Source organism: Bombyx mori, chromosome 3 (genome assembly GCF_030269925.1).
Source record: "Bombyx mori chromosome 3, ASM3026992v2".
Lineage (NCBI taxonomy): Eukaryota > Metazoa > Arthropoda > Insecta > Lepidoptera > Bombycidae > Bombyx > Bombyx mori.
In genome coordinates, this window is record NC_085109.1 from 7,289,529 (window position 1) to 7,316,349 (window position 26,821).

The 26,821-nt window shown below is 35.0% G+C and overlaps 1 protein-coding gene and 1 long non-coding RNA gene across 2 annotated transcripts; one reads left to right on the forward strand and one right to left on the reverse strand.

Annotated features, from left to right (window-relative positions):
• The first annotated feature begins 1,019 nt into the window (after nt 1-1,019).
• On the forward strand, nt 1,020-19,464 carry LOC101740657 (EF-hand domain-containing protein D2 homolog). The gene is made up of 3 exons (XM_004931740.5): nt 1,020-2,338; nt 17,590-17,754; nt 18,661-19,464. Exons 1-3 carry the CDS (start codon nt 2,169-2,171, stop codon nt 18,911-18,913), a joined length of 588 nt encoding a protein of 195 aa, XP_004931797.2. The 5' UTR covers nt 1,020-2,168; the 3' UTR covers nt 18,914-19,464.
• LOC134201261 (uncharacterized) lies at nt 1,979-6,370 on the reverse strand. Its single transcript, XR_009976466.1, has 2 exons — nt 4,316-6,370; nt 1,979-3,073 (listed from the first exon to the last, which is right to left on the reverse strand). It is a non-coding gene; the product is annotated as an uncharacterized LOC134201261 (long non-coding RNA).
• Nucleotides 19,465-26,821: the final 7,357 nt, after the last annotated feature.

Genomic DNA, 26,821 nt, shown 5'->3' on the forward strand with positions numbered 1-26,821 from the left:
TTTAATTTTTTATGTTTAATATTAGTGGTGTATTTAATTAATTTACGTTCAAATGTAATTGAAATGTTTTTTGCGGCGGCATTTAGATATTTGGTAAGAGATCGCAATAATGCTCCAGATAGTATCTAACGTAAGCTTAAGGGTCGCCATTTTTGATGCTTTGAGTTTTGAAAATGCCGCTAATTTTCTCAACGATCACTTCAACCCACCTTTTTAGATGGGTCGTCGTGAGCTTCGCGTGAGCGTAAGGCATGACGTCATAAGTGACGTTTTCGCCGCGACCACAACGACCGCGGTCGCTAAGTGAAACGACTAAAGGAGCATTTTGATCGTTGTGGGCGCTTAGTGGAACGCACTCCTACTAGTTCGGTGAATCTAGAATAGCCCCTCGAGATTTCTAGAATAGGTATGAAAAAAAGAATTGCTTGGTGGCAAAAATAGGTGAGGGGTGGAGATACCTTTTCGTGGGGACTCACTAGATGTCGAACCACCAGTAACTCCGCAACTTATATTTTTTGCAAGTTTGATTTTTTAACGACGATATAATTTAAAAAATACTTTATCATAAAAATTATTTGTGAGCATGTGTTAGTTATATTATATATTTCATTAGGAAAATGTAACAACAATCCTTCCTACTGGATTTGAACACTAAATATAGTCGCATTGCTTAATACGCGTCCACCGGATGTCTTATCGTGTGTGCTTACTTAGTGCGAGTTTTTTAACTTCTCGATCGCGTAAAATTTAACTCAAAGTATGAAGCTGGAACAGCATTCTTTCGTTTGCTGCTAAGGGCGCTATCGAGGAGGAACGTTAAAAAACTTGCACTAAGCACACAGAAGGCCACCAGGACTTCAAAGGTAGGTATTAGTTTTTTTTTCTGTTTGTATAAACCAGACAAAGTAGAAGTAGTAGTATTAGTAGTAGAAATGCGTAAGGTATATAGAGACGGTTCACTTTCTTAGATGTTCTATGCGTTTAAGATCATTATGAATATTTAATATTGTGTATTTTTATTATTGAGAAATCAGTTTTTAATAAGAAAAGATGACCAGATTAGGATGAGCTCATCGCCCACTCAATATTCCGTGATTTAAAACATTAGATCACTAGATAGTTACTGAAGAACACAGACTGACATTGTTGTTGAACCTTGAAGTCAGTCTCGATAGTTTGGAGGGGACAGCTTGGATCCGGACCGTATTTTATTCCCCGCGGCAGGATTATACAGGTCAGTGGTACCAATCATAAATTGGTAACTAAAATAGATTTCGGTAGAAATCTTCAAGAACTAGATTAGAATTCAATTCGATTCTTTTTTGTTTTCCTAATAATCGTTTTAAATAGCATTTTATCCCAATTTTTTCGAATCGGGGCCTTTTGAGTCGTAACACCAAGATTAAACAGTGTGCTTAGTGTGAGTTTTTTAACGTTCTCGATAGCGTAAAAGTTAACTTATATTTGTATGGAGTTGGAACGTTTGCCTACGTTCACGGAGACTGCGGACGGGCGTCGACAGCGGAAGGAGCGGCAGCGGTTGGGGAAGAAGAAGGAAGAAAGAAAAAAGGATCTGGAGGGGACGACCATCCCTCCCTCACATCATGGGGATAGACCCACCATTATATGATCGGAACCATACAGATCATCATCGTCACTCATCTCATAAAACAAACTCATCACCATTCATTTGAACGTCTCATTACCTCGTCACATCTTCAGCTACATCACTTCATCGCCTCAAGAAAATGGCCAACAAGCAGAATCATCACCCCTGCCTCGTTAGGCAGGGAGTCCAAGCCCGGGCAGAGGAGATTGCTCCGAGGCCCGACCCGTGCCCCCGCAAGGGGACACGAAGACCCAACGGTTGCCTACGTTTGCCGCTAGGGGCGTTATTCCAAATGCATACAAATTTGAGTTAACTTTTACGCTATCGAGTACATTAAAAACTCGCACTAAGCACACAGATCGCAGAGGTGCGCGGCAAACATACGCGCCGCCCGTCCGTCCCCCGCGCCTTGCTCACGACTAAGGCATCGCGTGCCAACCCACACCGTCCCGCGTCCGCACTACCACAGTATCTCTAAGGCGCCAACCGCAGCCTCTCGCATCGTTGAAAGCGCAACCCTGCAAAAAACTGATTTTCAATATTTTTCGCCGCGTAAATAATGGCAGCAACTGAAGAATTGAACGGCATTCTATCCAGGAGACAAGAAATCAATGACAAGCTCGAAGAAGGTGTCGAAATAAAACCGAAATATAAATTCGTCAACGTTTATACAGAATTTCACGAGTTCTCCAGAAAAGAAATAAAACAATATGAGGTGACCTTCAATAAGTAAGTTTTTTGAATTTGATTATTACGTTTAAAACGCACTAATTACATGTAGCTATTTTTTTAAAGTCTAATTTAAATAGAAAAATCCCAAAAAGCATATTCTTTTAAAGCATATTCGTTATTCTTGTTAAGAAAAGTTCTTTTTAAGTATATAGCCTACCGTGGAAAACAATAATTTGGTGTTGTATTAATGTTCACTCTGTATTCATTGACTTAATTTTTATTAAACCCAACAGTCTCGAATCAAATTTGTTCTCTTTCGCTTGCTTAAACGGTTCCTGAGTGACCTTAGAATTTCCTGTGTACATTCTACATTGTTTATGGTCCAAGGATTATACCACTGTCAAGGCCACAGTAGCTTAATAGAATATTCGTTTAAACAAATATAAAAAAAGTAAACAAGCCCTGGTACCTGGTATTGGTGGAACCCTCGAGGTCACGTTCAGCAAGATACTTGTAGTAAGGTCCATGTATCATATTAGTTTCAATCTATTAGTTTATCAACTTTTAATCTTACTTAGTGGGTATCTAATGAAATATTCTGAATAGTATTACCGTCGTAATTGGCGAATCGTGGTCATAATAAAAACTACTTTGTAAGGACGTGCTCACACACGAAAACTGTGTTTTGTTTTATTGCTTCAATATCCGGATGAGCATACGGCCCATCTGATGGTGAGTGGTCACCATCGCTCATCGATTTCAGAAATTCCAGAGACACCGCCAAGCCTTTGCCTAAAAGTATTCGCAACTTTGGTAATAATAAACGCGAGATTAAAAGTGTTAAAGTAGGTAAATTTAATTATTCTAAACAAAATGTACATAATATTTACATATAAATTAATAATAAGTTAACGGTCGCCTTAATACGTCTTATCTATTGTACGTATATACCTATTTAATTTTAAATAGTTATCAATAGTACAAAGCTAACACCGAAATAATATACAGGATAACCTTATTATCTTTGGCAAACATAAATATCATGATTATTAACTAAAACGGCGAAGTGATAACGTACAAATAACTTTTTGGTGTCGATATAATATTTATAATGAAAACAAGCCGCGATAAAGTAAATGACACATCTAAGATTAAGTAAAGTTTAACAGTGAAAGTGATATTACATAAAACTCAGTGGTACATGTTAATCCATTAAAGTTACCTAAATGTACAGACGACGGCGACGTGGGAGATAAATATGAATAGACACGGCGTTCCCGCGTGTGTAATAATTTTTACATCACAACACTTTCATTCACTGAGATTCTAGATTCATCTATATTCACACACTTCTAAAGTATTTATCAGCATTTTATATTATCACCCTTAAAGGCTACACCTCTAATATTGACCAGCAGAATTGACATAATAATATGTAGCATAATAATGTTAAATAATAATGTTGTTTGTCTTAATTTTAATTCAAAGTATCATACGTTTTACATATGAACATTAGATATATTTCAGTTCCGCTTTTAAAAGGTTTTATCAGACGCTCTTGCGGCCCACCTGATGTATAAAGGTTACGGTCGTTAATGGGCATCAAAGGCCATAATAAGCACACGGTCAAGCCGCTAGCACAGCGCTGGTTCGGTTACATCCTTATTTGGTTCATGATAGTACTTTACAGAAATATTTGATATCCACGTACAAAGCGAAAATAGCCACCTAAATAGCAGGGATAACTAAAATTGCTTTTTTCCTTGAACGGAAACATATTCCAAAATGTATCCAATTTCATATTTAGTAACATGAGAATGACAGTACTTTGATATGCGGGTGCTATTTATTATTTTGTTACGTCGTAAAACAATACAAGAACAATACATAAACAAAGTAAATTTTTTTCAACAATCAATCATCAACAATAATTCACGTTTGTGTCATAAATTCAATAGGGAATAGTGTGCCTTATTCATATTCATATTATTTTTGATGATTCATTGATGTTTTTCAAATATTTTGGAATCTTACCTGTCCGTATCTCTCTCACAGTAACCCAATAATAATCTAATTAAAATATGACTCTATGATTACTTTTTCAAGAATTTTACAAACGGATGTTATTCACGACGCCGCACCGGTAATAAAAAGCAGCTAGTAGGAAACGTTGTATCACCATATTATTATACGTGTATACTAATTTTTAAGAAAATTAGTCATCTGTGTACCGTAATGCAGGAGCCAACGTCTTGTTTACGAAAAGGTGTTAGTCGTAAGGTAACCAGTGTAAACAATGATTCATTGTTGGGTATTATTTGCTTGTGGGGTACAATGTTACCTACTGGTGATGTGGTATTTATCTTCTGTTATTGACATATTATGTTGTATTTCATTAAGACTTATTGATTCATAACCCTGTTAATCTCGCAATAAACATGCTTGGATAGAAATGGTCCGGCTTAAGAAAAACATTCTGTACTCTCTTAAAAATGTAGGTAATTTTAAATTACAGTTTATTATTAATTTTTATGCATTGTATAATACGAATTTTAAAATTTTAAAGTTTTCTTGGCTACGGAAGACCGAAGATCAAATTAACACGAAATGCTAAAACGATCTCACGACTCTTAAATCGTTTTAAAGTCTAGTTGCAAAAGTAGCTAACTCTTGTTATTATTTGAGTGTGATATAAGTTTTCAATTGTGCAGATCACAAAATGTACGTTAAAATATTTTAAAGGACCTACCTAATCGAAGGATACTTAATCTAAATTGAACACGTTACGGTTCATTTTGGCTTAAAACGTATATGTATTTGATTAATAAGCGACAGTCGGGTGGATGATTGAACTTACGTTGAGTTAAATTGATCGGCGTATTCGGCAGGAAGTAGCGTGGACCCTCGGACTCGGATGCAGTTGCAAGGCGACAAAATCAATGCTGCGAGTTGAATGACTCATTACACGCTCGATTTACATATCACAATATATTATTTCGTGTTGCTTTTTGTCGTATCGCTCGGCCAATAAAAATCGAATGGTATTATCTGCAAACTTGTAATTTTGTTCAAGTTGAAGTTTGGACATGCACAATGTAAATGCCGCCCGCCACCCACCCTGAGATATGAGTTCTAAGGTCAGGTAATAGTTACAACGGCTGCCGCGTCCTTCAAACCGAAACACATTGCTGCTTCACGGCTGAAATAGGCGGGGTGGTGGTACCTACCCGTGCGGACTCACAAGAGGTCCTACCATCAGTAAAAAAAATCACTTTATACACAATAATATGACTTTGTTATCAATATTAAACAAAGCAATTTCAAATAATCTATCGATAACATTACAACTCTCGTTAATAGATACAAAACAATAATACTAAAAGCAAACAAACAAACGAAAATGGTAATCATCTGCTTTGTCATTTTTCAAGTATAAGTTTATTTTCAATAATTAATCCTTGATGATAAGCCTCGACAATAGCTATTAAGCTAACTAATTTACAAATTAAGAAAATAGGTTGACAAACAGAAGACTAAATTATTTATTATAATACCTTTGTCTTTGCATATTTATATTTATGTAGATTAGAATCATATTTCTCATGGCGAGAAATGGCTCTCTTTATGATCGGTAAATTCTCCACGTTCTTCATTCCCTTGTAAAACCAATTGCATGTGCTTCTTGATGTAACTAAAGCACTTTGAAGTTTTTTTCTGCAAACGAGCTTTACGAGTGTTCTTAGTGGTAGGTAGCGAATTAATTAACTGTGACGATGCTAGATGCCATGACTGGCCGATATTCTTGAAATAGGTATTTATTCATCATTTTTATTTCGATAGAAATTAATAAAGAATAAAAGGGTTCCCAAATACTCCCAATACGGAATGCCATTCTTTGAAAAATATAACTTACCACAAACATGTATGTACTTGATAAGTAGATAGGCTAGGGACATTCTATAAAGGAATGCCGTTTAAATAATAACTAATTATCAAGAAATAAGAAAAAAATAGTCTATGAGTGTATATTTTTTTTTATAAATCAATGATGTGTAAAGTGTGAGTGATTCATGTGGCCACAAGTCGTTTCCCAGCTGTCATAAATATTGTTTGACTTATATTGTCTGTAATAAATAGTCAATTATCGGATATTACTATTTTATTGACGCATTCCTTCCGGTCCTTATTTACGTCATTGCAAATTACGGTGAATACCATCTATGTGTCACAAAGATTCAGTGGTGCGTAAATATGTACGGTAAGTACTTCCGTGAGACAAACGCGTATAAATGTGATTTAAGTTTGAACGATGCAGCCCAATATACGTTAATCCGACCAGATCCGCACCGGTTTTGATTCCACATTTCACAATGCCCTCCACGCCGCCAGAGACAAGAATAGATGGAGAAAGATCATGCGTGAGAAGGTGATACAAAAGGGTGGTCACGACGCTCAGCAGTGAGAAATAGGATGCAAGGAGGAGATAGACATATAAATAGACTAGTAATCGCCCAATATCTTAAAGTTGGGCAAAACAAGCTGTTTTGAGATTATTTTTTATTGAAAACCGTAAAGGTCATAAGTAGATGCCGAAGAAAGTCAGTTGACAAAAAGAAGAGTGAATGGTACTTTAAACCGCGCGAATATCGAAGAAAAAACGAAATGTCTGTAACTGTATGTGATAGCAAACACTTTAGTATGACTATGTTTGAAACATTCAAATTAATGCATATTACTCGTAATTAAAAAAATATGTACACGTTTCTATATACAGAAATGAAAGTCACACATCCAATTCATGTGATATTAAAAATGCAAATGAGAATACATAAAACAGAAATACATATAAATTTTGTATAATTTGTATATTGTTTTCAATTTAATTCATTGCTGACGGCTTTCAAAACAATAACATAATTACATGACCCAGCGCAACACATTTAAGTATATTACACTTTTAATTAAGTGTATTATAATGGCAACTGTTTGACAACATGCCCAGGGGACCCAACCCAACCCGAAACTTACTCCAATTAATCTAGTCGAGCAGATAGATCACAAATTATTACCTAATTGTAATGGTATTATGGTTAAATTTTATTTAAAAATGCAAACAATTATAGGTTTCGTCAAGTTTCATCTTGCATCAGCCATAGATAACTTTCTACGAATTTACGTGGCACATTTACCATTGTTATGTTTAGAGTAAATGGCTCGATTCCTATTGAAAAGGTAATTAGGCAGAGTATTTTAGAAAATTGTAATGTCAAAGAGAGCTATTGCGTACCTAACTTACCGGACCGATAATTTGAAAGAAGCATATTTTTAATTTAAAACAGTCTCGAAATAATGAATAATTATAAGCCACCATTATCCCACTTTTTATTTGGAATCTTGTGAAACCTTCTCATTTCACAGTCTATTCACATTGTCTATGTTGCAACGCTCTGTTCTTTGGTTGCAAATAATGTATGCAGGCAATGTTTACACAATTTATTGTGAAAGATTTTTGAAGAAAATAATTTATTTAAAAAAACGCGCGATTTTTTTTAGTTCAGATTAAATCGCCCCTATACAATGAGCCCGTTGTGGGGATCCGACGACGTATATGGAAAGGAATTCATTTATGTATTTTATGAAACAAGTACATAAAATACAGAACATCCAAAGGAGCGTAGATAGACATAAGTCTGAGAATACATAAGATTGGTTTACTTAATTGGATGTTTGCCAAGTTTCACATAAAAATATTTACGAAAGTATTATACATACATATTATTATAGTGGCTCATTACTTTTATGAACTGGCTACGACAATCAATTAGGATGTCTTTAAGAAAAAGACACATACACAGAGAATGAACTCATCTAATAAACGAACCCAACAGTTTTTAATTGACGTTAGAACAGATGTCGTCAAATGTATTATTTTAGTCTAGGTCATCGATCTTAACAGAATTGATCTAGACTGTCACTTAGTTATATGAGAACAAAATTTGACTGGAAATTTGAGATTTAACTTGCTTTATATTAAAAAAAAGCTTTAGGTAATACAACTTTAATATATGTAAATGGTATTAATAGTTTTTCATACTAATAAAAATAAATACTCTCAGGTACATAATTCAGTGTGTAAAAAATGTGTTTCTAATTAACATAGATTTGCACATCTTCTGATTAATATCCGAACAGTAGAACAGTATTATCATGTAGGAATCTTTGACCTTAGATTTTTATTACTATTGCATTTGATATTAGAAAATCATTCGCGTAGTATCTTATATTTTTTATATTTTAATAGACCTATTTCTAATTGTCTTTAAAGTATAAGGGTAATTAATGATTGCCAATGATGATGACCTAAACATTTCGAAATCAAAACTGATACATTACTATTTACAAAAATATAGTAAATAATCAGTTCAACAATGCCTAACTATTGTAAATAAGACCCTTTTATATGGCATTATGTGTCGTTATATCAACGCCATTATCGTTCATGCATCCGAGATAGATAGCGAGATGCTACAACCTACCCTATGCGCACTAACATAATGTTTTTAAATGTTCGATAATGTTTAATTTAAATTAATTTTGCAGTTGCCTATAAAATAATTTATAAAATCAAACACAGGAAACCTAAGTGTTGACTTACTTGACCTTTATTATTATTAAAATAAATTATTCCAAACGAAATTTCAGTACATTGTATTGTTAAAAATGTGAAGTTATGTTTGTTGGCCTTCATTCGCGGAGAGGTTCATGCAAATATGTAAAAGAAAACTATTTATATTTACATGTACATTTAAGTATTATAAGTTTTTTTTAATGTAACTACTGCCATTATTAGTTGCAAGAAATACAAAAACTTTTATTTTTATTTTATTTTATTTACGTTTGTTGTTTTTTCTCATAACGGAAACGGATCGATATGATTTTTTGCTAACTGATAGTTCCGGATTCCGGAGAGTGCTATGCTATTTATCCGGGATAAAATAAGCTTGTTCTATTTTTTTCAATTAGAAACGTTATGATACCGCTTGACAATCTTCGTATAGAGAACTACTGCTGAGCTGTCTGGAAGAGTAGGGCGCGTTTTATTATCATTGGCCTGGTTTGTTTCGGCGTTTTTAGGACGTTTCCATTGGACTAGGTCAGCTGGAGATATAATACGTTTATTATTATTGTGTTGTCCAATTTGTGTTGCTATATAATTTGCTTGTAAAGTTTTAGCTTAACAAAAACTTGTACAATATTACCGACGTCCGTTTTATGCATAATTCATATATGCCTAACCAATTCTTAAGTATGTTTTTAGCTTGGTTAGATTATTTTCGTAAAGTAGATTATAATTTGACTAAGTAATTTATTTAATGTAATTTACTTACTTTAGTAATAATTTCATTTTAAATAAACACTTGATTTTTCTCTGCGTCGTAACTAAACTAGTCCTTCTAATGAAAATGTAGTATAATTAATATCTTTATTGTTGAATGCACTGATTAATTCTATCAAAAAAAAAAGCGGAGCACGTTGTCTTATTTTTCAGGTGATGCAACTTAAGCCCATAAACTTTTACATACAATGACATAATATTTAAATCAAAATACAATAACATTAAAATCACAATTTATCAGAATTATTAAAAATAAAAATAAACAAAACTCAAATCAAATGAAACCGAATCAATATTATTAAAATTAAAATTGTCGACTACTACTCGTAATATAAAATTAAAATTAAACAAAGGAACATAAATATGCATTGCTAACAAAACGTTTGCGCGTACCTACTTAATTGATATTTTATTTCACTTAAAATTAATCATTATTTTAAAACCACCAAATTCTTGCAGTTAAGTGGCTACCGAAGCCCGTCGACAATGCAATTTGAACTGATGCCACCGACTTTGAGATATGAGATGTACAATGTAACAGCTGTCCCATGTTTCAAACCGTACGATTTCTTTGTGGCAGAAATAGTCAGGAGTAATAGCGCATACTTGTAGCTCCGGAATTTAAGGCGGAAGGTGGAATTTAAGTAAATAGCAATTATGTTTTATAAAGAAAACCGCAACCGAATCATTCCTTTGTTATTACTTCAGCAGTTATTGAAAAATTACGTCGCGAAATACCCGCAATCGTGTGTCATCATAACAAACCCACTCCCGCAGAGTCAGCCGTATATCGGTTTTGTATGGGCCACACTGTTAGCGGTGTTTTAAGTATTTAATTCAAAACATTAAACTTACGGCCGTCAGTGGATTTCACATGTTTTTGTCAAACAACGAGGATCGCTTCCTCATTTTTTCATTGATAATATTCTACAATATGAGGAGGAGTGAATAATGAGGATTTGTTTTTGAATTTGTAAGGATTATGCTTGTTAATTATAATAAAATAAAGATTTTTAGTTATGTTGATGTTAAAAGTTTATTGATTAAAACGGGCAAACGGATTCAATGTGCTCTAGACGCCGCGTCGCGCCGCAAAATGAATGTTCATCTAGAACCAATAAGTCAGTCACAACCGCTTTAGAAAAACGGCTTTGGTACCCTTCAAACCACAAGAGTTCGACGTCCCACCTAATTCACAGACACAATTCACTGGGTTTCTTGCCCGATCCTCGGTCGTTATCCAGTGGTAGATTCTTCGAAGTACCCCACTTGCTAGGGCCTATGTTAGCAAGTTCTTACATGTTGAGCCCCTGAGCTCACCTACCAATCCGTTGGTAGTTGGGATATACCGTAGGCAACAAACGATTAGGCAGGGAAAAAAGCATTTTTGCAAAACACGGCCATACTCATCTTATTACCATAATTAATAGGACAGGCTTGCCTTGAAGTGGCTTGCTCAAGACAAGACAGACAATAAGATTACGTATTCTATCTGTGCAGTGTACACACGTCACATTCAGTCTTTGAAATACATTTGGACAAATCGTCACGGAATAATGCAATTAAATATTGTGAAAAATCATAAAATTTATCGGTAGTGTTATATGCGACTATTTCACAAGTATCACTAGTTTTTACGTTGATAGATATATTGTAGGTTAACTGTTTTAGTCATATGAATGTTAGCCAATATGGCCGAGATACCTACAATACGTCTAGATACTATAGACTAGCTGGAGTATCTGGTGATATAAATACAAACCGTGATCCGTTTAAAAAAGCATTTTCGTATATTTCGTATATAAAAAACTTAGTATTCAGTTCGGTATGAATGGGTACCACCATCCAGTTAAATTTTGCCGCTAAGTAATCATGCGTTACAATTTGCTTTGTAGGGCAGGACATATTTGTGCATCTTTTGTCTTATTGTAGGTTTCTATGGGCTTCAGTAACTGCCTAACAACATGTCACGTGCCGTGACATCCTTCGCTAATCTTCGCTAGTAAAAGAAAAAAAAACATTATTATTTAACAACCTCTACTCCTCTATTTATCAGTTATGTAAATGCTAGGTTGGAATATAGCTAATTAAATACATAACTGGTTTACAATCATGGTCACATTGTGCGTCGTTCGAACTCCACATTCATTAGTTAATGCCTACTTCTGTTTGAAGAAAACTAGCAAATGTTGCTAGATCAAAGAATTTCCATTCAAGCTTCCCATTGATTCCCTAATCTAGATGAGGAGGACTAGGGAATGGCATTTTTCCCCTACCTATTCGCTGGTACCCTAAGAGCCTGGTGGTTTTACTAGTGATAGGACCTCCTGTGAGTCCGCACGGGTAGGTACCACCACCCCGCCTATTTCTGCCGTGAAGCAGTAATGCGTTTCGGTTTGAAGGGTGAGGCAACCGTTGTAACTATACTGAGACCTTAGAACTTATATTTCAAGGTGGGTGGCGCATTTACGTTGTAGATGTGTATGTGCTCCAGTAACCACTTAACATCAGATGGGCTGTGAGCTCGTCCACCCATCTAAGCAATAAAAAAAGAGGCTATTCCAACTACGCCCGGACGGGTGGGTGAGCTCACCGGCTGAACCTGAGAGAATTTGCTAACACTAGCCCTAGCAAGAGTAGTGCTTCGCAGAATCTACCACCGGATCTAAATTGCGACCCACTGAGAAGATCCGACGTGAAACTCAATGGGTTAAATGGCATCCACAAAACTTATTTTAGAAGCGACAAAAAATTTAAAATTGTTCATGTCGGTTGCATAAACTGTTATCTAGTATAACGCTTCCCGTCGCATATCAGTGACAAGTTGTTAATAAGTTGAGGGGAGACGTGACCATGATATCAATGAGTCAACAATCTGGTCTCACCTATATACAGTTGACTGCAATATTAGCACCTATTAACATGTGTGCTAAAACAAAAAAAATAATTGTAGGTTCTAAAAAGAATTTCCTTGGCTCTATATCAATTTGAGGATCCACAGCATTATACAATTGAAAGCGGTTGTATGGAAGCCGCTACTGCCATTGCCTCACGTATCTCAACTTATGCACTGTGGTAATTGCGTGTCCGTACCACCCGAGTTTATTAGGTTCATGGAAATAATTAATTAATCTGCTATTTAATGTCTGTGAATGATTGAAAATTTAGTGGAATACACTAGAATATAGTTTTGTAATACCTAAACCATAAATTGATCGATTTTTAACCGATTATATTATAATCATTCAACACTATAGTATTTACCCTGAATACCAATCATAAGTACATTTACAAATAGATATACATATTACGTTTCATATTAAATGTATGATAATAAAATTCTATTATTTATCAGAGTAATAGAACTTTGCACTGGTATTTACAATGGACAATGACCGAGGCCTGAACAGATAAGCAACAAGAACTAAAATAACTGCAATGTTTTTTTCCCCTCTATAGGTTAATAACGATAACAGCGGCAACATGGTAGTGTGAATCTTCAACAGACCTCCACACACTTAAAAGAAAGGAAAATGATTTTCCAATTTTGTAATAATATCCTGGCTTTCAAACCGGAGATCTCACCACTACATTGCAGCTCGTCTGTTATCGGCTACCTATATAAAAAAAACAATGAAACGCTGACGACTGATTCGTTATAGAAAATATACAATACAATATACAAAAAAGTTTTAAAATGTACAATGGCCATGGTATGAAATATACATTCATATTTTTTTTCTTCTTCAAATAAAACGAGTATGGCGAAACCACCAGATCATTAAATAAAACAAAAAACCCTATTTATGTAAATTCGTTTTAAACGCGAAGGAGTTGATAGGATTTCCGTTACTAGTGAAACCCGGCCACACTCCATTATGACTTATCTTTTTTTTTTTTTTTTTTCCTACCTAAGCTGATAGCCCTAGCGGCTATTTCAGCGTAACCCTAACTTTAGTAGGTGAGCTCACGGGGCTCAAACCTGACGATGTTGCTAACACGAACCCTAGCAAGAGTCGTGCTTCGCAGAATCTACCACCGGATCGGAAACGCGACCCACTGAGAAGATCCGGCGAGAAACTCAGTGGGCTGTGTCTGAGAGTTAATTTACTCGTCGAGCCCTTCGTCGCAAGCGACGGGTTCGACGAGAACGGTGACCGGTGCTTGAAGTACCTAAAAGCACCGTTAGTGGATCAGGACTTCGATCAACAATAGTAACTAGATAAAGGGATACGTATAAAATTAAAGCAAAAACTGTCCGCGTGAATATATACTTATATAGCTACATTCGTTTACTAACAAACGGAGAAAAAAGTTTTGAAACACTTTTACTTTCAAACTAATAACAACTATGGCACCTAGTAATAAAGTCACAAATCTCCAAAACATTATCTAATACTTACGATCATTCGTCACATAAAACGAGCAAAGCAATAAATTACTCCTGTCACTTACCAATAAAAAGACATATTTTAAACAACTTTTAATGTTAAATCAATCTTAAGGCGCAACAAATAAAGTAACTTTTCCCTTAATTGCTCTGAGAACTAACATCGTTTTGCTTTATTTATTTTTGCTTCTTGAAATGCCGATTTCTACTTACTACAGGAGGTAAGGGAGTCGCGCTTAACACTAAAATAATTTATTAATGAATTAAAGTAAAAGTTTAGTTGTTTACTTTTTATGTTTTGGAAATGTATGTTTGTTAGTATCTATACATTACTTATTATTTTATTAGCGTTACGTTTTTGTGTAATATATATTTTTAAGTTTTCGCGACCAGTGCACATAATAAAACAACGTTTAAACGGTTTCAAGCGTGGTATTTTTATTACAATGTTTCGGCCACATTTCAGTAGCCGTGAGCACGGAAGGCAAAGATGTCCAGTGTCAATAAGCGGAGTTCTTAGCTGGCTTATAAAAGTCATCTCTTGTTTCTCTGGCGACAATCGAGATCCATTCTGCACACGTGATTGCTAGGAAAGCTAAAATAAAAATGGAAAGCTAAGTATCTAATGAGAGTCCAACAAACAGACACAAAAGTAGCATTAACCAATTTTAACCAACTAATTTTGAAGTGCTGCTAACAAATTTAAAAAAATTATTACAACACAAATCTACTCCATGCATTTACTGTTCTGTTAAGCAAAAGTTTGTCCATGTGTTGGCCGAGCCTTGGCCAACATTTGTAGCGGTGGTTAAAAATCGGTAATTTTGTTCAAAATTTAATATTATTTATAAGTTTAAAGCTTACAATATAGTTTATACTTCATGTACTTACCGAAAGTAAGATACTCCGGCCGTTAAATTGTTTTTTCGGGCCTTATTTTTGCAACTTTTGAATACACACTGCGGTATTGTGAGACGGGTTGACATTGGCTGTGTTTGAAGTGAACTAAACAAAATAAGAGCTCACATTTCAAGTGCGCTGTTATTTGACGAGACGGATTTTATGCACCGACCCGAAATCTAGTTACTATTGTTGATCGAAGGATCAGGAGGATCCGAGATGACGTGTTTTGGGCGACGTCGACTGCTTTCCATTCTGTCCGCAGGATCGGGAATGTAGTTACCGGCGGCCACGATGAGAGGGTTCTCGTGTCGTGCCGCTTTATCGAAGTGGTTATGACTATCGCTAAATGTATGAAGTACACTCATTCATTTCATACTGTTTCGCGCAAGTGCAAATGGATTTATAATGAGCAAGTCACCGTCGCCGCGTCGTCACCCTAGACACGTCCTTACGGATCCATCAGATCCAATAACTCTTGCATTAGATACATTCAGCTCTAACACTAGGAGCAGGCTTAGGGATCCCGGTAACCTAACCCATGCATCAGCCCGCTGAGTTTCTCGCCCGAACTTCTCAGCGGGTCGCGATTCCGATTTGGTAGTAGATTCATTGGCGAAGCAGCTACTCTGTACTGAAGCAGCTGTTAGCAAATCCCACTCCTGTCTGAGCCTTGCTCGCCCACCTGTCCTGGTGAAACTGAAAAGGCCTCCGGGCCACCAGTAATAATTCAATCATAAAAAAAGGATTTATAGTGGGAGCGAAAATGTATGAACGAAATTGCATTGCATAAAATACATAAAAATATCGATTTTTATGTATTACATGTAGCAACTCGGTCAAATACTTTGGCGAGGCTATTGACTGGTTGCGTTCCAAGTGACAGCAATCAACTTAAATATCACATTTTTGCAAAATATAGTGCAACTTTTTGTCTTAATCCGAGCATGGTAGCACTTGCGGTGGCTCTATTGCTCTCTTTTAGATTACCTACGCTACATATGCGCGTCATCCTCACGGGGATGCAGTTAAATTAAACTGTGCGTATTTCAATCAATTCTTATTTGCAGTACGCCAACACGGTCACGGTTTCAGAATACCCCATTGAGACCAAGTGGGCATTCATTAGCTGTTGTCGGAATGCTCATGTTCGAGCATGTCTCCGGTCCCCTTCAGAAAAACTAGGAATTCCTTCACATTTCCCATATGCATTCGTCATGGTCATTAGAGAATTTAATCTTGAAGTGGTGTTCAATATAGTTCCCTATTTTTTTATTTTTTTATTTCACATATTTAAACAGTGAAGCATGTAATCACAATGACATCGTGATTCGGTAATCGACACAGAACCGAAACAGACATAAATAACTATTTTGTGAACATTCCATAACTAAGCGAAATATTTCTTACATACTTACACATTGGTAGTGCCTATACTTACTTTTGTATCTGTTTAGAAATGTGGCCGGCATACAAAAGTGGTCTCGGCGTAGGTACGTATGCTCGTTCAACGAACTAGCTCATTACGGTACACGAACCAAATATGATGCGTCCTGAATGCCGTGAAATCGCAAAAACTGAATTTTAATTTCGAACACTCTTAGTTTTACATGCCTTCATACATTCAAAGCCCGAACAATTGTTTCGAAATTATTTTTGGTTCGCATGGTGTACCTTATTTAAATTTTCATGTAGGTATGCACACTAGCGTAATAAAATATAATGATTTGAATGAAAATGTTTGCGTAATATAGAATAAGTATTAGTAACATTTACTACCTACGCGATGGACAAAAGGAAAGTTGAATTAATTATGTATAGGTATGTCTTCGATACTTACGCCCTAATGAAACGCTTGCAATGTATGTAGGTAAATAACGGTAATTCTTTATATCATTTATGTACTCACCGGCTGCAATTAAAATATACGCCGCTTAAGTTTATAATCACAACCTTTTGATTATTGTGCGTTCTATGTTCATAGTAATATCTAATGATGCGATCTCTTACTATTCTTTCATAGGACCATATTATGTAAATCAATATTATTATTATTTTTAAATGTTTCCAATACAGTTCAAGTTTCGAGCTGTCAAGGAACACGGCACCAACAGGACAGAGCGAGTCCAAAAAGAATTCCTTTACCATGTCGCGTTTTATAATAATATGTGTCGTGAACTTAAATTATATGATGAGCAGCCTCAATTTTATGGAATGGGTTATTAAATAAACGACGTAAAATAGCTGACCTTGTGTTCCAATATCAGCTAATGTAAGATCCTTCGTAACTTAATAATTTTCCCAGATTGAATTTATCACAAATTTAAAGTAATCTTGGTCAGCATTCTCCTGTTTGTGCAGTATACGTGATAAAATTGATAGTAATATAATGCCACGCTTCTATATTACTTCAAAATTAATTTAAAATCCACGATGCAAGCTAAACTACAGTTTTTTTTTTAAGTTTTACATTACCTGTCACTAGTTGTTTTTTCTTTATTTTTTCAATAATGGATATAAAAAAAATTACTGTCTGGATGTTTGCTAACATAAAAGCCGCTAGACAAGTTTTTATCACATTTAGAAGGGAATATTAAATTTAATATCAATCATTAATTTCAGATTTGACGAGGGTCGTGATGGTTTCTTGGATCTCACAGAGGTTAAACGCATGATGGAAAGGTTGGGCGCTCCTCAGACTCATCTCGGTTTAAAAGCTATGATCTCGGAGGTCGATGAAGATGGTGATAACAAGATTAGTTTTAGAGAGTTTCTCCTCATCTACAGGTAAGTCACTATCGTCGTTGACAAACATAATTACCGCTGTTAGGAAAAATTCACTAAAGTGTTTTTTATTGCGATAGCTATAAGGTGTAATTTATTAGAATCCCCTGTATGGGATAATAAACGGCTTATAATTCATAACACGCACATCGTTTATTTAAAAGTTTAAACATCTTAATTTTTGGTTGGTTCATTACCTAACAATATATCTCTTAATACTACTACAGCCTAGTCCTATTTAGTATGCAAAAGAATTTAAATTTACCACGAAACTATAAATTCAGTTTTTCTAAGTGTAATGTCGCCACTAGTACTTTTTAGCCTTTATTAATGCAAAGAAAAACATTTACGCGTACTTTATAAAGCCTTGGAAAAAAAATCCGCATGTACTTTGCTTAGGTGGGTGGACGAGCTCACGACCCACCTGATGTTAAGTGTTTACCGGAGTCCATAGACATCTACAACGTAAATGCCGCCACCCACCTTGAGATATGAATTCTAAGGTCTCAGTATAGTTACAACGGCTGCCCCACCCTTCAAACCAAAACGCATTACTGCTTCACGGCAGAAATAGGCAGGATGGAGGTACCTACTCGTGCGGGGTCACAAGAAGTCCTACTACCAGTAAATGATTATGATTATTAGATATGAATACGGATTAAGCTATTCAATTTGAATAATTCACCGCCCCTCGGGACTGACTCGGGTTCGCAAACAATACCCTGTGAATTCAAATCGAGAATATTTCAATATTTTTCAGAGCTTTGTTACTCATTTTCAATTATTCTAACATAAAATATTTACGATTGTTCATGTTCATTTATGTAACAAAGAAACGTATTTTTCAAAATTTAAAGACATGGTAAATTTTAAATAAACTAAAATATAATTAACTGTCTTGTTTTACAGAAAAGCACGTGCTGGTGAACTGGAAATGGATTCAGGTTTGGACGCTTTAGCTAGATTAACCGAAATCAATGTAGAGCAAGTTGGCGTTAATGGCGCGAAAAACTTTTTCGAAGCGAAAATTGAAGAGCTCGCTAAAAGTAATAAGTTTCACGACGAGATTATTCAAGAACAAGAAGAGAAGCGTCGGGAAGCAGAGGAAAGAGCTCTCCGGAGGCAGCAATTTAAAGAAAAAGCTGCGTTATTCCAACACTAATAGAATCGAAAACGATATTGTTATTTGTCTAGTCTGTAAGATGTTATGTTACCAATGCTTGGGATGAGTTGTAGTAACAGTGTATTATTTTTTAAGCAAAATAAAATTAATTTCTCAGTAAGCTTAGAACGGCCTTTATCGTAACGTAATTAAAATTGTTATATGAGGCCTACTTGCGTGTTTTTTACAGTAAAATTGTGTCTGCATGTTATTTAGTTACGATTAATTAAAATAAAAATTATCGAATGTTGTTTGGAACCTGACACTATCTTCTCAGGGACTCTAACGGCAGGATCCTTATTTGTTTCCATATTCAGAACCGTAATTTTTTTCCTTCAGACTGTAATACAATATACATATATTGTGCTCAAATGATGCAAGCGAAAGCCTAATGTTTGCATAATTCGTTGCATTGTAAAGTTATATCATAGTCATTTTAACGCTTCACATACTCATAAAACTTAAGATGTAACCTTGTTTTTAGACAAATGTGATTTAAACAAATTTAAGGTTCTCAAAAGGAAAAAAAATAAAATATTGTGTGTAACAAACATGTTATTTGATTTAATGATACAAATATTTATTAGTACATTTTCCTTACCAAGGACCCATCCTGAAAGTGTTAGAGTGTATAAATTCAGTGGTCCATAAACAGTGTCAATCTGTTTCATCCAAAACATTTCTTTGCAGGTTCAATTCTTCTGTATTTTGATTTGAAGTAACTTGATTTCTAGTAACTAGTGGTATGTTTTCTATATCAATATGTTGAAGATTAGCTAGTATTGACATCAAAGAAGCATTCTGCAAAGCAAAATGGAGAAATATTATATTTAAATTATTTAATAAGGTACCGGAGAATAGGCAACAGTAATCTATAAATATTATATCAGCATACTGCAATTGGTAATGGAGATTTACCAGTACTAGGGTTTATTATAAGCTCGCATGAGTATGTATAAGATTTTCATAAAGCATTCATGCATTTGGCTTTGAATAGTGCCTCAAAATGAGCGAAGACACCATTCAAAGCCATCAATCCATTCATGTTGTAATTTCTATGGTCTCCAGCATCTCACTAACACCAGGTGGACTGTGCGCTCATTCACCCATCTGCGCAATAAAAGAAACCAAAAATTTTTTGTGGCATTGCCAAAATTAATTTCAACAACATTTCATTTTTACATAACCTTCTATATTACGAATTATCTTTATTATTATTTATTTGCATAAATACATAAAAGCATTACTGATTCTTCAAAATACCTTCTTGATATTTTTTTCAATCTCCCCTCCAGAACTTGTTAAGCAAATGATTTGTTGCAGCTCATTTCCACTAAAATAAATTACAAATAAATATTCTCTAGTCAGAGAGCATCATACTATGTATCAGGTATTCAGAGCATGTCATGTCTGCAAGCAGCAATTTAGCACTTTTATCAAAATCATATCTATAGCATCTGAGAGAGTAAAGAGTTTGGTTAACTTTTCATCATGTTAGAGCAATAGATTCATCAGCTATTGTTCTAATGTTTCCATAAGTATAATCTAGGGCTCGGTACTGTCCATCTGACAAAACTCTGTGTTCACCATAAAAAGATTGATTAAAACTTGAAGACTTATACTTTTAACAGGTACTGTACATATATCTTATTAAATTATTTCAGTATATTACAATACAGAAAATTAGAATGCTTAGATGGATGGACGAGCTCACAGCTCACCTGCTGTTAAGTTGTAACTGGAGCCCATAGACATCTACAATATAAATGCCGCCACCATGAGATAAGAGTTATAAGGTCTCAGAATAGTTACAACTGCTGCCTCACCCTTCAAACCGAAAGGCATTACTGCTTCACGACAGAAATAGGCAGGGTGGTGGTACCTACCCGAGCGGACTCACAAGAGGTCCTACCACCAGTAATTATGTAAATTATAGTTTTGAGGGTTTCATTTTATTACACGGTGTTATTCCTTCACCATGGAAAAAATGTATTTGAAGTTCATAACTATCCAGTGTGGCATATTGAGTAATTATTGTTCTTTCGGTTATGTATAAAGTGACAGAGCGCCTCCTGATTTCCTTTTTACTATTTGACTACCCACCAGTTATGTTCAGTATGATTTTAGAGAACAAATCTTCAAAAACTTGATCTAGATCTGGTATAAATTACCCCTATTTTGTGCTTCTATAATATGAGTATATGTGGAATAAAATATTGAGTCATAGCTTTCTGAAAATAAATGAATTCATAATTTTGTCAGTCTAATGGGTGGTCATTCTGAATACTGTACCAGAGGGTATATAAGTAGGTAAGTAATAAATATATAGGAAGAAATTGTGCACAGTCATCTGGCCCCAATTTCGGATTCCCTTTGTTATGGGTACTAGAGACTGATAAACATATTTATAAAATGTTTGAATATTTAAAAATACAGATAATAAATATTCAAACAAAAAACACCAAAAAAAGAGTTCATCACACAATGTTAGCCTTGTGTAGGCAACGAACCCACAAACCTTAGTGCCATAGTCAGGCGCGCTAACTACTGCACCACTAAGTCTGTCAAAAAATGGGTATGGGCTTAGATTCCAGGTCAAAAGCAGTGTCTTTGCTTAAAACATTTAATATACAGTCTGTGTTCTTGTATTGTCTGTGTTTTCAGTAACTATAATGCAGAATCACAGTCTCCACTTTGTATATGTATAAATCAGAAGCAGCTTTAACTATGGTGCAGATTATGCATTGCACACGGGTGTAAGGTGTTAGGGGATGGCGGCCTCAGCACTTTGAATGAACTTATCACATTTGTATCTATTCCATTTTGAATGAATGCTTAGGGCTTAGGAGTTGTGGTTGCATGTGGGCACTACATTGGTCTCAGGTCTTTGATGTAGATTATGTAACTTTTATTTGTTTATTTCACTTTATATTTATTGATACATTGACGGATTTAATGGCTAAGGAATTCTTTACCAGTTAATCACACTAAATAAATTGAATATTCTAATATAATTCTAATGTACATTAAGTATTACAATACATGATTTTCGTTAAATATAAAAATTATTTTGTTCACATTTCTAAGAGCATTCGTAGAGTCCGTCATAACAGGCAGTAAGTTCCTTCCAATATTGAACAGTACTATGAATATTTGAAGATTGGAGAAATTTTATTTTCCATCAGCATAAAACAATTGTCACCGTAACAGTAGGCTCACTTATTGTAATAAATTTATTTTTAGAACATTAAAAATGATTTAACTTTGAAGTTTAATAAAGTTCAATAAAGTTTTTCATAACTTTTTTTGCTCTTCTAACTTTCAAAACGAACTTTTTAATGTTTTCTGGTGCAATTGGTATTAACATTATTCATTTAAAAACGGTCTTTTGACCGTATTTGGCCAAAAATCAAATTGTATTTTTGTACTTACATTAAATGGAGCAGTTGGTTAGTAGTTATTAGTTCATTTTGTAAATCTTGTTGTAATTGTTGCAATTGAGCCATACTTAATTATAATAACGTACTGAAACGTAGTGTTTGGGATAAATAATTGTAAAATGTTTAATTTAAAGCACATAAAACGTACCTACCTACCGTTCAAATTTTAAAACTTTAGATCACCTCAATTTCTACCAGAAATAAGCAGTGTTACCATTGGTATCGACTATAATTTAACGAATCTCCAAATTGTTGTATCGAAATCCACCAGAAACCATTAAATTTGGAAAACCTTCGAACAACCAGAAAAACACTAACATATTTTGCTAGAGAGTTGATACGTGAAGTATTAGAACAAAAAAAAATTAAGACAATCGTCTTCGAAAGAATCGGATTCGTACACGATTTCTGTTTTTGCAGAATGTTATTCCTTCACCGTGGAAGTCAATCGTGAACATTTTTCGTGTACGTATTTCATTAGAAAAATTGGTACAGCCTGAGATTCGAACACCGGTGCATCGCTCAACACGAATGCGCCGGACGTCCTATCCGTTAGACCACGAGTCACGACGACTTCACAAATTCTCCCGATTTTTCTACCGATTTGACACTTTTAGACATTATTCATCCAAAAAATGTTAAAATTGGCAAAACTACTTCGATACTTCTTAAAGTTCTTAAGGAAATAGGCTGTCTACTGAATCAATCACTGGTCTATTACATGCAAAACGACTCTTTAATACAGCTAATTGTTATGATATTGAAATTAATTCGACGATGACTCTGCAGTCATAGTTGCCTATGGCCAACAATATTGGTATAAAAAAATAATTATTCTTAAATATGATTGTTACAAATTAGTCTGTAAGGTTTTTTTTTTCAATAAATAAATGAATTTGATTGAATATTGTATATTTTTTGACAAATACCGATTTTGGGTACAAAATAATACAAATATACCGATTTTAGCTGGCAAGTCTACCGATTTCGCTCTATGACGTTCGACATCACTGCCCCAATCTTTTATATTTTCTTCTAGCGACCCGCCCTCGCTTCGCTTCGGAAACATTAAAACACACATGAAAACAAAAAAAAAACAAAAATATTAAAAAAAGTAGCCTATGTTCATCAGGGACAATGTCGGCTTCTAATGGAAAAAGAATTTTTCAAATCGGTCCAGTAGTTTCGGAGCCTATTCGAAACAAACAAACAAATCTTTCCTCTTTATAATATTATTACTAGCGACCCGCCCTCGCTTCGCTTCGGAAACATTAAAACAAACATGAAACAAAAAAAAAAAAAATTAAAAAAAAGGAGAATGATGTAAACTTCTTAGTTGAAATTATCAGCCATAAGTTGACGTCATTGTCAATCTGTTTTATTCGATAATTGTCAATGTATCTAATGTAATCAAAGCAAATTTTACTGTTAATTTTAGCTTATTAAAACCTTATATTCAGTAAAGGTTTTCTCTTATTTCAATTTAATAATAGAACATTCATCGCTAGAGTTCTCTTTCGGTGGGCCAAAACATCCACTTCAAGTATGTAACGTAGCTGAAGCATCAGTACCAGCTGTACCGCTTTTTGCGAATGTATCTCCCAACTGCAAACCTATTGCTATAAAGTCTCGAAGGCACAACAAAGAGGATAGTGAATTTATTAAAGAAGAAATCAGAAACCTTATAGCAGAGGGCGTGATTGAAGAAAGTAAATCACCGTGGAGGGCCCAAGTACTAATAACAAAAAGCGAAACTCATAAAAAACGCCTTGTAATTGATTACTCTCAGACAATTAATCGTTACACAGAACTCGACGCGTACCCTTTACCAAACATTGAGGACTTAGTTTCGAAAGTGGCAAAGAATACATTTTTCAGCCTAATAGACCTGAAAAACGCGTACCATCAAGTACCTATACTACCCGAAGAAAGGAAATTTACCGCTTTTGAAGCACTGGGAAATTTGTACCAATTCAGGCGTATTCTTTTTGGAGTAACAAATGGTGTTTCGAGCTTCCAGCGAACAATCGATTGGATTATAAGAAAAGAGAAGCTTCAAAACACATATGCGTATCTTGATGATATAACTATTTCTGGCCGTACTCTTGAAGAACACGATCATAACTTAGAAAGTTTTATGAATGCCGCAAAGAAATACGGTTTAACACTGAGTATACAAAAATGCAAATTTTCTCAAAAGTCAATTAATATTCTAGGCTATAATATTCAAAACCACATAATTAAACCTGACAATGAGCGACTCAAGCCACTGATTAATTTACCTCCACCAAGCGATTTACCGACCTTAAGAAGGACACTCGGCATGTTCGCACATTATTCTAAGTGGATTCCAAAATTTTCTGAACCGTTCCACTCACTTGCTAATACGACGATTTTTCCACTCACAAGCGAGCAAATTAAATGTTTCGAAAGCTTGAAAAATGATATCGCAAAGTCTTCTATACATGCAATTGATGAAAATATACCTTTTACAGTGGAAACTGACGCTTCCGATCATTCCATTGCAGCAGTACTTACGCAAAATTCTAGACCAGTGGCGTTTTTCTCAAGAACGTTAAATTCAAGCGAACAAAACCATTCCGCCATTGAAAAAGAAGCGTACGCCATTGTGGAATCATTGAAGAAATGGAGACATTTCCTTATTGGTAGACACTTTAAGTTGGTAACTGACCAACGCTCGGTTTCTTTTATGTTTAATATGAAACATTCAAGTAAGATAAAGAATGAAAAGATTCAAAGATGGCGACTGGAACTTGCTGCTTTCAAATACGATATTATATACAGACCGGGGAAAGAGAACTATGCTGCTGATGCACTATCCCGAGTTTGTGCCACTGTAGAAACACGTACTGCAAAACTTTTCTCGCTGCATGAGGCTCTTTGTCATCCAGGGGTAACATGAATGTTTCACTGGGTTCGCTCTAAAAACCTTCCCTATTCTATTGAAGAAGTCAGAACAATGACAAAATCTTGTCGAACCTGCTCTGAAATAAAACCTAGATTCTTCCGAAATACCTTTGATGATCAGAGGAAACTTGTTAAAGCGACGGCTGCTTTTGAACGCCTTAGCATAGATTTTAAAGGACCAGTTCCAACAAATAATAATAACAAATTCATACTTACCGTGATTGACGAATTTTCACGTTTCCCGTTTGCATTCCCATGCTCAGATGTAAGCTCGAAAACAGTGATTAAACATCTTAACAACTTGTTTATGATATTTGGCATGCCTTCTTACGTTCATTCAGATCGCGGAACAGCATTTCTTTCTGCTGAAGTACAGGAATTTTTACATGTTCGAGGTATTGCCACTAGTAGAACTACAGCTTATAACCCTCAAGGTAACGGTCAAGTAGAAAAATTGAATTCTACTCTTTGGAGAACGATTCTTTTGGCCCTGAAGACGAAGAATCTTTCGGTAGAAAATTGGGAACAAGTATTACCACAAGCCTTACATTCAATTCGATCATTACTGTGTACAACCATAAATTGCACTCCACATGAAAGAATGTTTAGACACCCTCGAAGATCTACTAACGGCACTTCTGTTCCATCGTGGCTTACAAATTCTGGACAAGTCTTGATGAAGAAATTTAATCGTACAAATAAATATCAGCCATTAGTAGAAGAGGTTGAATTGATACACAGCAATCCTGACTTTTCATACATTCGGCTTCCAGATGGCCGAGAAACAACAGTGTCGAATCGTCATCTAGCACCATTGGGTTCAGAAAGGGTAGATCTGTGAATAGATAATGAACACACTATTAATTATCATAACGTCGCAGAACCACTTCCGGAAACAGAAGACCAAAACTTGGAGATTCCTTCATCTAATGAAACGGGACCTGTGGTACTTGATAATAGCAGAGAGCTAGAGACAGAATTACCATCATCACCACCGCCGGAGCCAACACTTCGTAGATCTGGTCGCATCCATAAAACGCCAGGATTTTTGAAAGATTATATTTTAAAATAGTGCGGGAGAATGATGTAAACTTCTTAGTTGAAATTATCAGCCATAAGTTGACGTCATTGTCAATCTGTTTTATTCGATAATTGTCAATGTATCTAATGTAATCAAAGCAAATTTTACTGTTAATTTTAGCTTATTAAAACCTTATATTCAGTAAAGGTTTTCTCTTATTTCAGAGCCTATGTTCATCAGGGACAATGTCGGCTTCTAATGGAAAAAGAATTTTTCAAATCGGTCCAGTAGTTTCGGAGCCTATTCGAAACAAACAAACAAACGAACAAATCTTTCCTCTTTATAATATTAGTATAGAAGTATAGATTAAATGAAAAATAATAGTGAAAAATTAAAATATATGAAATTGAATAAAGTTGATTTATTTGAGACTGTAAACAATTAAAATGATATTAAATGTAATAAGATGAGGTGGGATGAAATAAAGTCCCAATAAATTGGTGGTTATTTACTAAGAAT